At 42.5% G+C, this 17493-nt stretch overlaps 1 protein-coding gene across 1 annotated transcript in view; it reads left to right on the forward strand.

Moving 5' to 3' along the window:
- The window catches only part of LOC137300274 (probable G-protein coupled receptor 139), a 62514-nt gene that overhangs the window by 10794 nt on the left and 34227 nt on the right, over positions 1 to 17493 (forward strand). The window contains exon 2 of the mRNA XM_067969398.1: positions 12599 to 12693. Coding sequence (XP_067825499.1) covers positions 12599 to 12693 — 95 coding nt within the window. The remainder of the gene's footprint in view (positions 1 to 12598; positions 12694 to 17493) is intronic.

Raw genomic sequence — 17493 nt, forward strand, 5'->3', positions numbered from 1 at the left:
TGGAAAAGGTGCAGAGGAGGACCATTAGATTAATTCCCAGTTTGAAGAATCTTTGTCGTCAAGATAGGTTATAAGAGCTGTGAGTCCACACTTTAGAGACACGTAGACTTAGGAATGTTTGATCGACATGCATAAGATGATGAAAAGAATAGTTTGTGTTCGAGTAGGCAGTTATTGCCAACTAAACATGTTACGGAGAACCACGGGTCACAACTTTAAGTTGCACAAGGTCAGATTTAGGTTAGATATCAGGAGGTGGTTCCTTTCCCAGAAAACAGTGGACATCTGGAACATGCTGCCAGTGAGATATGGGACAGTGCAGTAACATGAATATCCAGTTCAGATTATAAGGGGAACCGTTGTGGCATTACTGGGTTATACGGTCGTATTGTTAGATATTGGACATTGCAGAAACACAAACATCCGATTCAGATTATAAGGGGCACTATTGTTACATTCCTGGGTTCCATTATTGTATTGTTAGATATTGGACATTGCAGGAACTCGAATATACTGTTCAGGTTATAACGGGAACTAATGTTACATCCCTGGGTTACACTATTTTATTGTTAGATATTGAACCGTGCAGAAATTCGAATATACAGTTCAGATTATAATGGGGAACTATTCTTAAATTCCTGGGTTACACTATCTTATAGTTCGATATGGGGCAATGCAGAAACACGAATTTCCAATTCAGATCTTAAAGGGAAACTATTGGATTCGGTAATCGCAAGTACAATTTCAAAATTTGCTGATGACACCGAATTGAGGGGTAACGATAATACTGAGGAGGATTGCAACACAAGAAGACGTTAACAAACTTGCAGAATGGGCATGTAAATGGTATCTGAAATTCAATATAGGTACGTGTGAGGTGGTACATTTTGCTATTCGACATAAGGAGGCCACGTACTCTGGAAAGTAATAGTGTAAAAGGGGTAAAGGAGCAGAAGGATCGTGGGGTGCAGATTCACAAATCATTAAAAGCAGCAACGCAGGTTAACAAGGCCATTAATATACAAGCAAAGCTCCGGGGCTCATTTCTACGGGAATAGAACTGAAAGCAGAGAAGTTATGTTAAACTTTTAGAGAACCTTGGATAGACCAGACATTGAATACTATAATAAAAACAGAAAATGCTGCAAATACTCAGCAGGCCAGGTAGCATCTGTGGAGAGAGCGAAACAGAGATAACGTTTTAGTCTGCACAGTTCTGGTTCACCATATTATAAAAAGTACATAGAAGCACTGGAGAAGGTGCAAAATAGGATGATACCCGTTCTGAGAGGTGAGAACTATCAGTAAACACTGAACAATTTGGGTCATTTTTCTCCAGAAGAGTGAAGGCTGAGGGATGACCTGATATAAGTCTTTTCAATTATAAAGCGGTTTAATAGAGTGGCGATAGTAAAGATGTTTTCACTTGCGTGGAGTCCAAATCCTCGGGTCATCAAAATGAAATAGTTACTAATACATTCAAGACGGAATTCAGGAGAAACGTCTTTACCCAGAGAGTGGTTAGAATGTGGAACTTGCTACCACATGGAGTGGTTGAGGCGAAAAGCATTGATGCACCTATGGGGAACCTAGGTGAGTACATGAGGGAGAAATGAATAAAAAGATATGCTGATAAGAATCATAGAAGTTTACAACATGGAAACAGGCCCTTCGGCCCAACATGTCCATGTCGCCCAGTTAATACCACTAAGCTAGTCCCAATTGCCTGCACTTGGCCCATATCCCTCTATACCCATCTTACCCATGTAACTGTCCAAATGCTTTTTAAAAGACAAAATTGTACCCGCCTCTACTACTGCCTCTGGCAGCTCGTTCCAGACACTCACCACCCTTTGAGTGAAAAAATTGCCCCTCTGGACCCTTTTGTATCTCTCCCCTCTCACCTTAAATCTATGCCCCCTCGTTATAGACTCCCCTACCTTTGGGAAAATATTTTGACTATCTACCTTATCTATGCCCCTCATTATTTTATAGACTTCTATAAGATCACCCCTAAACCTCCTACTCTCCAGGGAAAAAAGTCTCAGCCTATCCAACCTCTCCCTATAAGTCAAACCATCAAGTCCCGGTAGCATCCTAGTAAATCTTTTCTGCACTTTTTCTAGTTTAATAATATCCTTTCTATAATAGGGTGACCAGAACTGTACACAGTATTCCAAGTGTGGCCTTACTAATGTCTTGTACAACTTCAACAAGACATCCCAACTCCTGTATTCAATTTTCTGTCCAATGAAACCAAGCATGCTGAATGCCTTCTTCACCACCCTATCCACCTGTGACTCCACTTTCAAGGAGCTATGAACCTGTACTCCTAGATCTCTTTGTTCTATAACTCTCCCCAACGCCCTACCATTAACGGACTAGGTCCTGGCCCGATTCGATCTACCAAAATGCATCACCTCACATTTATGTAAATTAAACTCCATCTGCCATTCATCGGCCCACTGGCCCAATTTATCAAGATCCCGTTGCAATCCGAGATAACCTTCTTCACTCTCCACAATGCCACTAATCTTGGTGTTATCTGCAAACTTACTAACCATGCCTCCTAAATTCTCATCCAAATCATTAATATAAATAACAAGTAACAGCGGACCCAGCACCGATCCCTGAGTCACACCGCTGGTCACAGGCCTCCAGTTTGAAAAACAACCCTCCACAACCACCCTCCGTCTTCTGTCGTGAAGCCAATTTTGTATCCAATTGGCTACCTCACCTTGGATCCCGTGAGATTTAACCTTATGTAACAACCTACCATGCGGTCGCTTGTCAAAGGCTTTGCTGAAGTCCATGTAGACCACGTCAACTGCACAGCCCTCATCTATCTTCTTGGTTACCCCTTCAAAAAACTCAATCAAATTCGTGAGACATGATTTTCCTCTCACAAAACCATGCTGACTGTTCCTATTCAGTCCCTGCCTCTCCAAATGCCTGTAGATCCTGTCCCTCAGAATACCCTCTAACAACTTACCCACTACAGATGTCAGGCTCACCGGTCTTTAGTTCTCAGGCTTTTCCCTGCCGCCCTTCTTAAACAAAGGCACAACATTTGCTACCCTCCAATCTTCAGGCACCTCACCTGTAGCTGTCGATGATTCAAATATCTCTGCTAGGGGACCCGCAATTTCCTCCCTAACATCCCATAACGTCCTGGGATACATTTCATCAGGTCCCGGAGATTTATCTACATTGATGCGCGTTAAGACTTCCAGCACCTCCCTCTCTGTAATATGTACACTCCTCAAGACATCACTATTTATTTCCCCAAGTTCCCTAACATCCATGCCTTTCTCAACCGTAAATACCGATGTGAAATATTCATTTAGGATCTCACCCATCTCTTGTGGTTCCGCACATAGATGACCTTGTTGATCCTTAAGAGGCCCTACTCTCTCCCTAGTTACTCTTTTGCACTTTATGTATTTGTAGAAGCTCTTTGGATTCTCGTTTGTCTTATCTGCCAAATCAATCTCATGTCCCCTTTTTGCCCTCCTGATTTCTCTCTTAACTCTACTCCGGCAATCTCTATACTCTTCAAGGGATCCACTTGATCCCAGCTGCCTATGCATGTCATATGCCTCCTTCTTCTTTTTGACTAGGGCCTCAATCTCCCGAGTCATCCAAGGTTCCCTACTTCTACCAGCCTTGCCCTTCACTTTATAAGGAATGTGCTTACCCTGAACCCTGGTTAACACACTTTTGAAAACCTCCCACTTACCAGACGTCCCTTTGCCTGCCAACAGACTCTCCCAATCAACTTCTGAAAGTTCCTGTCTAATACCATCAAAATTGGCCTTTCCCCAATTTAGAATTTTAACTTTTGGGCCAGACCTATCCTTCTCCATAGCTATCTTAAAACTAATGGAATTATGATCACTGGTCCCAAAGTGATCCCTCACTAACACTTCTGTCACCTGCCCTTCCTTATTTCCCAAGAGGAGGTCAAGTTTTGCCCCCTCTCTAGTCGGGCCATCCACATACTGAATGAAAAATTCCTCCTGAATACACTCAACAAATTTCTCTCCATCCAAGCCCCTAACGCTATGTCTGTCCCAGTCAATGTTGGGAAAGTTAAAGTCCCCTACTATTACCACCCTATTTTTCTTGCAGCTGTCTGTAATCTCCTTACATATTTTCTCCTCAATTTCCCGTTGACAATTTGGGGGTCTATAAGGTTAGATAAGATGGGGTGAGAGGAATCTTGTGTGGCGCTTAAATACCGAAACAGGCCAGTTGGACTGAATAGCCTGTTTCTGTGTTGTAAATTATGTGCTGTATAATTGATGTAAAATCTATGTATTGTTACCTCCCTGGGTACATTGTCGTATTGTTAGATATTAGACTGTGCAGAATCATGAATATCCAATTCAGATTTTAAGGGGAACTATTGTTTCATTCTTGGGTTATAATATCGTATTGTTCGATATTGGGGCAGTGCAGAAACAAGATTATACAGTTCAGATTATGAGGGGGATTTATTGTTACATCCCTCGGCTACAATATCGTATTGTGAGATAATAATGTGGAACTAATTGTTGCATCCGTGGGTTACACTCTCATATTATTAGATATTGGTCAGTTCCCTCATGTCTGTGACAGTTCATGATTAAAGCTATTCAAAACATATGTCATGGCAAACTTTCTTCTAAATGCCCTTTATCTTCATCAATTTAAAATATTTATTCAGTTGTCTCTTAAACGATGCAATGGTAAAAGATGCAATTGTCACTTCTCTGTTTTATCCATTCCCTGTGGTAAAACATTCCATGTTCCAAAAAACCTCTGCGTGAAGAACTCACACTTAAATTCTTTCATTATGAGCTGAAATTGATGACCCCTCACAGTCAGAGGATACAGTAATTCTCGATTACACTACCACCGATAATCACAAACAGAGGATACAGTAATTCTCTATTACTCTATCACTGACCCTCACACCCAGAGGATACAGTGATTCTCTATCACTCTATCACTGACCCTCACACCCAGAGGATACAGTGATTCTCTATCACTCTATCACTGACCCTCACACCCAGAGGATACAGAAATTCTCTAATACTCTATCACCGATCCTCACAACCAGAGGATACAGTAATTCTCGTGTTTTTTTTTTATCACACACCCTCACAATTTAAAATTTAAATCTTCTCTTCTCTATTTCTGTTTCTGTTGAAGTAATCTCGGCATTTCAAATCATTCATAATAAATTTCCCGTCATTGGCCTCATTCGAGTGGATCTACACTCTGCTCTTTCTAAGGCGTTAATGATGTTCCTATAATGGGGCACCAAAACTACACACTATGCTCTGCAACGACGGGCTGTAACCAAATAGGATCACTCATAAAGCTTCATCCTCGTCATCAGTCCCAGAGAGCAGTAAAACGGAGTATAACCAAAGAGTGAAAAGACATATAACTAATAAATCTATATCCTACTCACTGTTGCTGGCCTCCGTTTAGATACAGGGCTCCTTACCGACTGCCTCACAGTTGTACAAACCGATTTCAATGAGATGTCTATGGATGTAATGTGTTACATTGTTCTAATAATACGGTGCCCACGAGAAGTTGCCAATAATAATTTGTCTGAACAAATCTGTCTGTGATATAAATTTATTTCTGTTACAAGAATATTCGCCCAGAAATTACCTTTCCTCAAACAGTGAACACATTCCAATGAAAGTCAACAGCAACTCGCATTCACAGACCACCTTTAATGTAATAAACATTCCCAAGGGGGTTCATGGAGTATTGATGAAAAATGAGCGCAAAAGGAAAAGGAAGATATCAGGATGACTGGAGAAATCCTTGGTCAAAGAGTGGGTTTAAGGAGGGTGTCAAAGGAGGAGAGGGAGTTTTAGTTGTCTGAAGCAATATTTACCAGTGGTGGGATTGAGAGCGGAGGAAGGTTAAATATAATAACAACAGAGGTAGAATCAAACGATACAGTAGGGGTACGGCAGCATAGTGGTTATGTTACTGGCAATAATAATCCAGAGGCCTGGACTAATAATCCGGAGTTTTGAGTTCAAATCCCACCACGGCAGCTGGGGAATTTAAATTCAATTAATTAAATTCAATTAATTAAATAAAATCTGGAATTAAAATAATGGTGTCAGTAATGGTGGCCATGAAACTACCGGTTTGTTGTAAAAACCCATCTGGTTCACTAATGCCCTTTCGGGAAGGAAACCTGTGGTCCTCACCTGGTCTGGCCTATATGTGACTCCAGACCCACAGCAATGTGGTTGATTCTTAATCGCCTTCTGAATTGGCCAAACAAGCCACTCAGTTGTAAAATCTCGCTAAAAAAGTCACAATAATAATAAAACCGGACGGACAACTAGGCACCAGACACGACAAAGGCAAACCAAGCCCAGTCGACCCTGCAAAGTCCTCCTCACGAACATCTGGAGATTTGTACCAATATTGGGAGAGCTGTCCCACAGACTAGTCAAGCAGCAGCCTGACATAGCCATACTTACAGAATCATACCCTTCAGCCAACGTCACAGACACTTCCATCACCATCCCTGGCTATGTCCTGTCCCACCCGCAGGACAGACCCACCATAGGTGGTGGTACAGTGATATACAATCAGGAGAGAGTGGCCCTGGGAGTCCTCAACATTGACTCTGGACCCCATGAAATCTCATGGCAGCAGGTCAAACATGGGCAAGGAAACCTCCTGCTGATTACCACCTACCGCCCTCCCTTAGCTGATGAATCAGTCCTCCTCCATGTTGAACACCACTTGGAGGAAGCTCTGATGGTAGCTAAGGGCACATAATGTACTCTGGGTGGGAGTCTTCAATGTCCATCACCAAGAGTGACTCGGTAGAAACACTACTGACCAAGCTGGCCATTCCTGAAGGACATAGCTGCTAGAATGGGCCCTGCGGCAGGTGCTGAGCAAATCAACACGAGCGAAAAACTTACTTGACCTCGTCCTCACCAATCTACCTGTCGCAAATGCATCTGTCCATAACAGTATTGGCAGGAGTGACCACCGCACAGTCCTCGTGGAGACGAAGTTCCGTCTTCGCACTGAGGACACCATCCAACGTGTTGTGTGGCACTACCACCGTGGTAAATGGGATAGATTCAGAACAGATACAGCAGCTCAAGACTGCGCATCCATGAGGCACTGTGGGCCATCAGCAGCAGCAGAATTGTATTCCAGCACAATCTGTAACATTATGGCCTGACATATTCCTCACTCTACCATTACCAACAAATCAGGGGATCAACCCTGGTTCAATGAGTTGTGTAGAAGAGCATGCCAGGACCAACACAAGGCAATCCTAAAAATGAGGTGCCAAACTGATAAAGCTACATGCATGCTAAACAGCGGAAGCAACAAGCAATAGACAGAGCTAAGCGATTCCACAACCAACGGATCAGATCAAAGGGATCTGGGGGTCCTAGTGCAAGAAAATCAAAAAGTTGGTATGCAGGTGCAGCAGGTGATCAAGAAAGCCAACGGAATGTTGGCTTTTATTGCTAGGGGGATAGAATATAAAAACAAGGAGGTATTGCTGCAGTTATATAAGGTATTGGTGAGACCGCACCTGGAATACTGCATACAGTTTTGGTCTCCATACTTAAGAAAAGACATACTTGCTCTCGAGGCAGTACAAAGAAGGTTCACTCGGTTAATCCCGGGGATGAGGGGGCGGACATATGAGGAGAGGTTGAGTAGATTGGGACTCTACTCATTGGAGTTCAGAAGAATGAGAGGCGATCTTATTGAAACATATAAGATTGTGAAGGGTCTTGATCGGGTGGATGCAGTAAGGATGTTCCCAAAGATGGGTGAAACTAGAACTAGGGGGCATAATCTTAGAATAAGGGGCTGCTCTTTCAAAACTGAGATGAGGAGAAACTTCTTCACTCAGAGGGTGGTAGGTCTGTGGAATTTGCTGCCCCAGGAAGCTGTGGAAGCTACATCATTAAATAAATTTAAAACAGAAATAGACAGTTTCCTAGAAGTAAAGGGAATTAGGGGTTATGGGGAGCGGGCAGGAAATTGGACATGAAGCTGAGTTCGGATCGGTCAATGCCCTGTGGGTGGCGGAGAGGGCCCAGGGGCTATGTGGCCGGGTCCTGCTCCGACTTCTTGTGTTCTTTAGATTTGTGGTTGGGATCAGATCAGCCATGATCTTATTGAATGGCGGAGCAGGCTCGAGGGGCCGATTGGCCTACTCCTGCTCCAATTTCTTATGTTCTTATGTTTTTATGTTCTATGCAGTCCTGCCACATCCAGTCGTGAATGGTGGTGGACAATTAAACAATTAACGGGAAGAGGAGGCTCTGCAAACAACCCCATCCTCAATTGTGCCAGAGTCCAGCACGTGAGTTCAAAAGACAAGGCTGAAGCGTTTGCAACCATCTGCAGCCAGAATTGGCAAGTGGATGAGCCATCTCGGCCTCCTCCCGATATCCCCACCATCACAGAAGCCAGTCATCAGCCAATTCGATTCACTCCAAGTGATATCAAGAAATGGCTGAGTGCACTGGATACAGCAAAGGCTATGGGCCCCGACAACATCCCAGCTGTAGTGCTGAAGACTTGTGCTCCAGAACTAGCTGCGCCTCTAGCCTAGCTGTTCCAGTACAGCTGCAACACTGGCATCTACCTGACAATGTGAAAAATTGCCCAGGTATGTCCCGTCCTCAAAAAGCAGGACAAATCCAATCCGGCCAATTACCGTCCCATCAGTCTACTCTCAATCATCAGCAAAGTGATGGAAGGTGTCGTCGACAGTGCTATCAACCGGCACTTACTCACCAATAACCTGTTCACCGATGCTCAGTTTGAGTTCCGCCAGGACCACTCAGCGCCAGACCTCATTACAGCCTTGGTCCAAACATGGACAAAAGAGCTGAATTCCAGAGGTGAGGTGAGAGTGACTGCCCTTGACAGGGATTTAAACCCAAGGATGAAAATTCTAAATTTAAGTGTTACGAAACTTGGAAATGCGGTCAGTAAAGCCGAGCAGAACCTAGTATTGTTTGGACCCAGACAACAGGGTTTTGGACAAGATCACGTTTATGGCTGGGTAGCCGGCCAGGAGTGCATTGAAGGAATCGAGTCTGGAGGGGGCAGAGGCATTGATAAGGGTTTCAATGGCAATCGGCTGAAGAGGGAATGGAGGCGGGTGGTCTAATCACCGGGCCTTTGTGATAGAGGTCAAATGGGGTCATGAGGTCAACTCCGTTTTACACAGGACCAATTTTACTGGAGCCATTAACCAATGTAGAATAAACCGGTAAATAACTGCAGTAAAATAGCGGAGAGAGGACTGTCAATGTGGAACGTTCAATGTTCGTTCCCTAATATCACCAACTGTCACTTCTAGGCTTGAATCCTCACCCTGCCCTTTAACTGCCCTCGTGTCAGAGACTCAAAATTCATATTTTAATTTTGAAACTGCAGAAACAGAGTGAAACGGGTCTGTTGGTGTCCCTGGATTCATTCTACACTGCGGAGAAATCGGTATAAATTATAAATGAATCACCAGGAGTGAACATGGTCAATACAATGACATGGTAACTGTATATGAAGCAGTTCATTATTGTTGGTTCAGTCCTGTATGAGTGCAGATTTTAACTTTATTCCCGAGAGAGATCTGACTTTGAGATGTTTGTGTTTTATGGACCACATTTTTTCCAATGGAGTAAAAGCTGCTGATGTAATGTGTTTGTTCAAGTGACTGAAACTAACAGCAATGATCAGGAGCATAACCGTGTCAGTGGAGAATTACCCCTGTATAAATCATGGCTAGTTGGAATGGAGCAGCTCAGATCCCCTACCGAAGCTGTGTTTTCCAGGCCAACAGAAGTCAGTGCTTCTCACAGAAATGTATTATTCAGTAATCTATCAGATACAACGCATTTACTATCCTGCTCTTGCCGCCGTTGGAGTTTTGGGTAAGCCGTTATCTCCAGCTGTTAATATAAATCAATGTTAACTATGCTGCTGTACGTGGGAAATTATTTTTCCTCCCTGCTTCTTTTACACAGTCACCTGTTCCGAACTATCGGTTGAATGATGGAATGTGTTAAGTCTCTGCTCTTTCGATCTTGTAGAAGCCTTGTAATGACTATGTATACCCAACCCTGACAATGTTCCTGGATTATACTCTCTACTCAATATACTGTTGAATAATGGTATCTCCTTAACTTCTAAGCTTTCAGTCTTGTAGGAGTTACATTATATCTGTACTGACCTTTGTAGTTTCAACCCTGGCATTGTTAGTGGATTGTTCTCTGCACTTATTGTGTTGTTGAATAATGGTATCTCTTTAGCTTCTAAACGTTAAGTATCGTAGGATTTACATTTTATCTGGAGTGACCTTTGTAGATCCAAACCTGGCATTGTTACTGGATTATTCACTGCACTGAATATATTGGATGCAGGTGTCTGGGCTATGAACTGCCATCACACCATCAGATACTGATAACAGTTACATGTTGTGCAACTAAAAATGTCCTGTCATTTGCTTTCATCAAAGTGATTGATAATGAGGCAGCTCACGGTCTCAGTATTACAAGAAGGCAGCGCAATGTTCTCCCTCCGCAATCATATGCTTCAGTTTAACTTGGAATTCAATGCTTTATTGGTTATCACTGTTATGAAATATTCATTCATTGTGTGTGTATCTGACGCTGCTTCAGATATCAGGCAACTGAACTGAGTTTTCTGCTGACTCTTTCACATCTCTTTCTCTGCTTCACTGTGAATGAATTCACTGACTGTCGCTGGACTTCATTGTAAAATAAAATATTTTGATGTTATGTTGAATCAGCTTGCACAGCATCTGTTGTAAGCAGGAGCCCTTCTATTTATGTGTAGATTATAAGGATAATGTTGGTGTTTTGTTAATTCAACAATCCCGCCATCTATCGCTTTACTTTATAATTACAGGAGAAGGAATCTCAATTATTGTGAGATCTGTCTGCAAGAGGCATTTAATTCTGTTTATTCCATGATTTGTAGATGAAATGAGCAGTGTCAGTGAACAGGTAGAGACGTGAATGATCTGTAGAAATATTAAACTATTCCACAGATGCTTCACTATTTAACAAACTGACGCTGAGAATAGAATCGGTGGAACACGGGGCTGGTGAACAGAATGCAGGCACAGGATGACAGGATTTAATCAGATATGAAAATGCACTTGAGAAAGAGAGTAGAGTGAGTGATAGAGAGGGTGACTATGAGGGAAAGCGAGAGGTATAGTGAGAATAATTCATCAGATTGAACTGCTAAAAGTTGCAGTACAATTAAAAATAGAAAATTTGACTTGAAGGAGTTATTATGATGTCGTCAAATTGGGTGAGTTGTTATTGTGGGACTCGCTCCTCGTGTTTATATCTCTGTCAGGTCCTCAGTCTGTTTTTATGAATGTTCCTTGTTTTCCAACTTAAAGCTAAACATAATTAATGTTTACTTAAAGAATAGAAACGGTAATTTCTTGATCGTAATGAATTATTCGGCGATTGTGTTTTAAAGCTCGGCTGGATTCAATAAACCACGAGGTTGCATTAATTAACACTTTACAGTTTAATTTTAATTGAATGTACAATGTAAATTTATTGAACACACTTTATACCCAACACAGGTTCCGTGACACCAATGACCACAGAAATGAACTGTTGATTGTATTAGTTGGATTCTGTTAGTGGAACCTATAGATTAGATTCCCTCTAACACTCTGCTGCAGTCTCTCCCTGTGAATCCCAGCGCCTCCTCCCACTGCATTGAATCCTCTGTCTCCTCATCCCTTGTTTCGGTTGATCCACTTTCACAAACCTTCTACTCCTCTCCAGCTCCTACATGTCCTTTTCCTTTTCCTTGTCTGCCTCCCAATCTCACTCACCGGTTCAGTCTCCAGCTGCCTCTCCAGGTTCAGTGCCAACCACTGTCGGCTCTATTAACAGAGAGCAACAAAGCAGCTGCACCTCCCTCTGTCCCCTCATTTGCCCGATCCTTCGTTCTATTTCCCGTCCGTCTGGAGACCAAACACAGCTTTATTCCGCTATATTCCACCACGGTAAAATCCATTCTCCTTTCCCCACCGGCAGTGCGGCCATACTCATCCCTTCCAGTGGATCCGGGGCTCACTTCATTCACTTTCTGTATCGATCTCCCAATTTATTATTGATCATTGTGTTTAAAAATATCTCTCTGCCTGAAAGCGCTGCCCAAGTCAATGAATCACTTTCCATCATTCGGTGCAGTGACAAAGCTGGAAATTTCATCCCAGATCCTCTCAAACTGCTGCTCTGGCTCCAGGTCTGATCTGTAAATTCTCTGCTTCCTTTTCTCTCTCTTACAGTTAACTTGGTGGCGATTGTGATCCTGTCCCGAGGAAAGTGCGGTCTCTCCAAATGTATCAGTCGCTACCTGGTGGGAATGGCAGTGACTGATCTCCTGGTTGTTACCACTGATGTGATATTGAGGGGGTTTGGTCCGATTTATTTCCCACCTTCTTTCCTGGATATTACTTCTGTCTGTAGTTTTATTATCTTCTTGAGTGCTGCAACCGCTGTGGTTTCTGTCTGGTTCACAGTCGCTTTCACCTTTGATCGATTTGTGGCCATTTGTTGTGAGAAGCTGAAAACTAAATATTGCACCGAGAAAATGGCGGTTGTGGTTCTGGGAACAGTGAGTTTGCTGGGCTGTTCAGTGAGTGTCCCTTGGTACTTTGTATATGAACCTCAATATATAATTGGTAATGTTCCCTGGTATTGTGAGATTAAATCGAGCTTCCGTACTTCCTCCGTATGGTCCTCATTTGACATGTTTCATCTCATTTTAACCCCTTTTATCCCATTCTTCCTGATTTTGCTGCTCAATGTTCTGACGGTCAGACGTATTTTAGTGGCCAGTCGAGTCCGCAGGGGACTCCGGGGCCGCAGCAATGGAGAGAATCACAAGGACCCAGAGATAGAAAACCGAAAGAAATCCATCACTTTACTCTTTAGTATATCGGGCAGTTTTATACTGTTATGGATGACACAGGTTGTATTTTACATTTATGTGCGAATTGCAGACACTCGGTATTATTACTCCTACACTGACCCTGTTTATATCACAGAACACACATCAAAGATACTGCAGCTTCTCAGTTCCTGCACAAACACGTGTATTTATGTCCTGACCCAGTCTAAATTCAGAGAGGAGCTGAAGAACGCGGTGAAATACCCAATCAATCTAGTCGCTAAATTAGTGAAATCATAGAAAGAGCTGAAGGGTTTGAAGCACTGGAACTAAATCTCATTTCATCCTCCATCCCCTACACTTCCCAGGAGACGGAAAGTACATTTTATATTCGCAGCACTGAGCCAGGAAATGATCTTAAATCGGATTCTGATATTAAATTTTATTGATAATCTGAACTATTGAGGCGGGATTTTCTCCGCAAACCACACCTGAATTGTTGCTCAAAAAGCAACAAAGAGCTCAGCTGGACTTCAACTAAATGGTCGCCATGAAAATTGGGCAAAACTGCCAATGAAGGTAGCTGCTGTGGGCCTGATCAGAATGGATGCACTTTGCATAAGTGGAGAGAGAGAGACAGGGAGAGAGCAAGAGGGAGAGAAAGAGAAACAGACAGACAGAGGGAGAGACAGACAGACAGGCAGAGGAAGAGAAAGAGAGAGAAAGTCAGACACACGGAGACAGACGGATAAATATATAAACAGATGGAGAGAGAAAGACAGAAAGAGGGAGAGAGACAGACAGATAGCCAGAGGGACAGTGAGACAGAGAGAGGGAGACGGGGAAAGAGAGAGAGACGGGGGAGTGAGAAAGTGACAGATAGATAGACATAGGGAGAGAGAGAGAGAGAGAAGAGAGCGAGGCACGGAGGGGGAGAGAGAGACAGAGAGAGCAGTGAGAGAATCAGACACACACATATATACCGAGAGAAATGGAAGGAAATAGAGAGAGAAAGCGACAGTGAAACAAAAAGAGAAAAGCAGAGGCAAAGAGATCCAGAATGAGAGCGAGAGAAAGAGCGATAAACAGAGAGATAGTGGGAGAGGTGGGATAGACAGAAAGATGTAAACCGAGAGAGGAAAACAAAGTACGAGAAAGAGAGAGAGAGAAAATCAGAAGGGCGTAGACGGAGACTAAAAGAGAAATGGAGAGTTGCAGGTTGTGCATACTCTTCCAAGTATAATCACTGTTACATTCCCCCGATATAGAATTCCACTTCTTTAACTCTAGCTCTAAATTTCCCGTGACTAAATCATTCACTTGCCTTATGGAATTGAACGTTCCTGATCTCCTGCTGTCGAACATTACTCCCATGGTAATCACAAACATCGAATCATAACATTTTACAGCACAGAAAGAGGCCATTTGGCCCATCATTCCTGTGCCGGATCTTTGAAAGAGCTTTCCAATTAGTCCCTTTCCCCCTCTGCCCTTTCCCCATAGCCCTGCATTGTTCTCTCCTTCAAGTGTTTATCCAATTCCCTTTTGAAAGTTACTATTGAATCTGCTTCCACCGCCCGTTCAGGCAGTGCACTCCAGATCATTTCAATTCGCTGCATTAAGAAATATTTCCTCATCCCCCCTCCGATCCTTTTGAAAATAATCTTAAATCTCTGTCCTCTGGTTACTGACCATCCTGCCAGTGGAAAGAGTTTCTTCTTGTTTGGTATATCAAAACACCTCATAATTTTGAACAGCTGTACTAAATCTCCCCTTAGGCTCCTTTGCTCAAAGGAGAATAATCCCAGCAACTCTACTCTCTCCACATAACTGAAGTCCCTCATCCCTGGAATCGTGCTAGTAAATATCCTCGGCACCCTCTCAAAGGCCTTGACATCCTTCCTAAAGTGTGGTGCCCAGAACTGGACACAATGCTCCAGCTGAGGCCTACCCAGTGATTTATGAAGGTTTACCTTAAATTCCTTGCTTTTATACGTTATGTTACTACTTATCAAGCCAAGGATTCCGTATGCTTTTTATAAGCCTTATCAATCTGTCCTGCCACCTTCATAGATTTGTGTACCTAAACCCCCAGGTCGTTCTGTTCCTGCACACGCTTTAAAATTGTACCATTTCGTTTTTATTGCCTCTCCTCGTTCTTCCCATTAAATTGTGTCACTTCACACTACTCTGCATTAAATTTCATCTGCCATTGTTCTGCCCATTTCACCAGTCTATTTATGTCCTCCTGAAGTCTGCTCCTATCCTGAAACTACATTTTGCAGAACTATACCTGTAGGATATACACTGCTGCTTCTGGAGAGTACGTGTCTATGCTTGTGTGTGTGAGAGGGAGGGAGGGAGACTGAGAAAGAAAGATAGGGAGAGAGGGATGGAAAGGAGGAGACACAGTTACACAAGGAAACAAAGCAATACAGGCAGACAGAAAGGGAAAATGAGAGAATGACAGAAATAGATATAGGGATAGAGAGAGGTGATATAGATAGATGGAGAGAGAGATCAGGGAAGAGAGAGATAGAAACGAAGAGTTTGGAAAATGCAAAATAATGGACAATGACCGAGGACGAGAAATGTAAAGATAGGGAACAAACAGAAGGCACCACTTGAAATTCATCAAAACCGATAGAGTTATAAACAGAGAAACAAACAGAGACAGTGAGAAGAAAAGACAGAAAGGGAAAGGGAAGAAGTGAAGAGACAGACAGAAGGCAGAAAGTGGGCAAGAGAAGAGAAGTAATATGGAGAAAGACAAAACTAAAAATTGCAAGAAATGCACGGAGAGAAAACAAAGGACAAAACAAACGTAACGATTAAAAAAAGCGCAGAAAATTAAGACACATTCACATTAAAGGGAGGGAGTGTGTGTGAGGGAGAGATAAAAACAAAGAGGGGGAGAGACAGAGTTACTCGGAGACAGAGAGAATAAAGAGAGTTATTAAGACAGGAGAGAAAAACAAATGGAGAAATAATATATATTCTTTATTTTTCTCTCGCTATATATATATATATATGTATATATACAGAGAGAGAGAGACAGAGAGAACGCAGACATGAATGGAACGAGAGAGAAACATTGGCAAATAATTACAAAGTGATGGAAGCGGAGAGGTAAATAGATAAAAGCAATCAATTCAAAATAACTAGCGACTGTGAGAAAAGTAGAGCAGGAGAGTGACAGGCAATAAGAGGACAGTAAGAGAAAGAGAGAAAGTGGAATTGAAAGCAGGGAGAAAATAGACAATGTACTCATAAATCACCAAAGGAAGTAAAAAAGGAACTAACATACGGAGAGGGCCTGAAACTGGTCACGGACACTTTAAGAGCGAGACTGGGAATGAAATTAGGATTGAACAGAGATTAAGTATGAGATTCACTCAGGAAAAATAAACCAAATAAATTAATAGAAGGATCTTATACTGTGAATCAGCAAAGATTTAAATCTAAAAATGGCTTCTAGAGGGACACAAGGAAAAACACGGCGATTGGGTCTGAAATTCGGGATACAGATTTAAACAGCAACATCACGATAGCAGGGCATGAGGGAAAACGTGAAGAAAGGGACAAATACTGGGAATAAACAAGGACTTAAAGATAAAAATTACCTGAGGGAGCAGACGTGGAATAACATGGAGTAGGGGACTGAGAGTGGAGATAATTTTGAACAGTTCTGTTAAACCTCCACTTAACCTTCTCTGCTTTACAGAGAACATTCACAGTTTCTCTAGTCTCTTCACATGAATGAAGTCCCTCATCCCTGGCACCATTCCAGTAAATCTCCTGTGCACCCTTTCCAAGGCTTTGACATCCTTCCTAAACTATGGTGCCCAGAATTGGGCACAATACACCAGCTGAGGCATAATCAATGATTTGTAAATGTTTAGCTTCAATTCCTTGCTTTTGCACACTTTGTCTCTATTTATCAAGCCAGGGAACCCGTATGCTTTTTTATGAGTCTTATCAATTATTCCCGCCAACTTCAAAGATTTGAGAACTTACAACCCCAGGTCTCTCTGTTCCTGCACACTCTTTAAAATTGTACCATTTGGTTTATATTGCCTCTCCTCTTTCTAACATACAAAAAGCATCACTTCACATTTCTCTGGGTTAAATTTCATCTGCCATATGTCTGCCCATTTCACCAGTCTGTCTATGTCCTCCTGGAGTCTGCTACTATCGTGCAACTACATTGTGTAGAATTGCCCCCTTAGGTATTCGCTGATGCTTGTAGAGAGTGAGTATGTATATCTGTGCTTGTGTGTGTGTTTGTGTATGTGTTTGTCTGTGTGAGCGAGAGGGAAAGAGAAAGAAAATAGAGTTGGAGAGAGGCATGGAAATGTGGAGACACGGTTACACAGGGAGACAAGCATACTAATTAAATTAGAACTGAAAGGGAGAGTGAGAGAATGGCAGAGTTAAATTCAGAAACAGATATAGAGATAGAAAGCGAGAGATCAGGGAAGAGAGAGATAGAAAGGAAGAGGAGGGAAATGCAAAATAATAGAC

Source organism: Heptranchias perlo, chromosome 2 (assembly GCF_035084215.1).
Source record: "Heptranchias perlo isolate sHepPer1 chromosome 2, sHepPer1.hap1, whole genome shotgun sequence".
Taxonomy (NCBI): Eukaryota; Metazoa; Chordata; class Chondrichthyes; order Hexanchiformes; family Hexanchidae; genus Heptranchias; species Heptranchias perlo.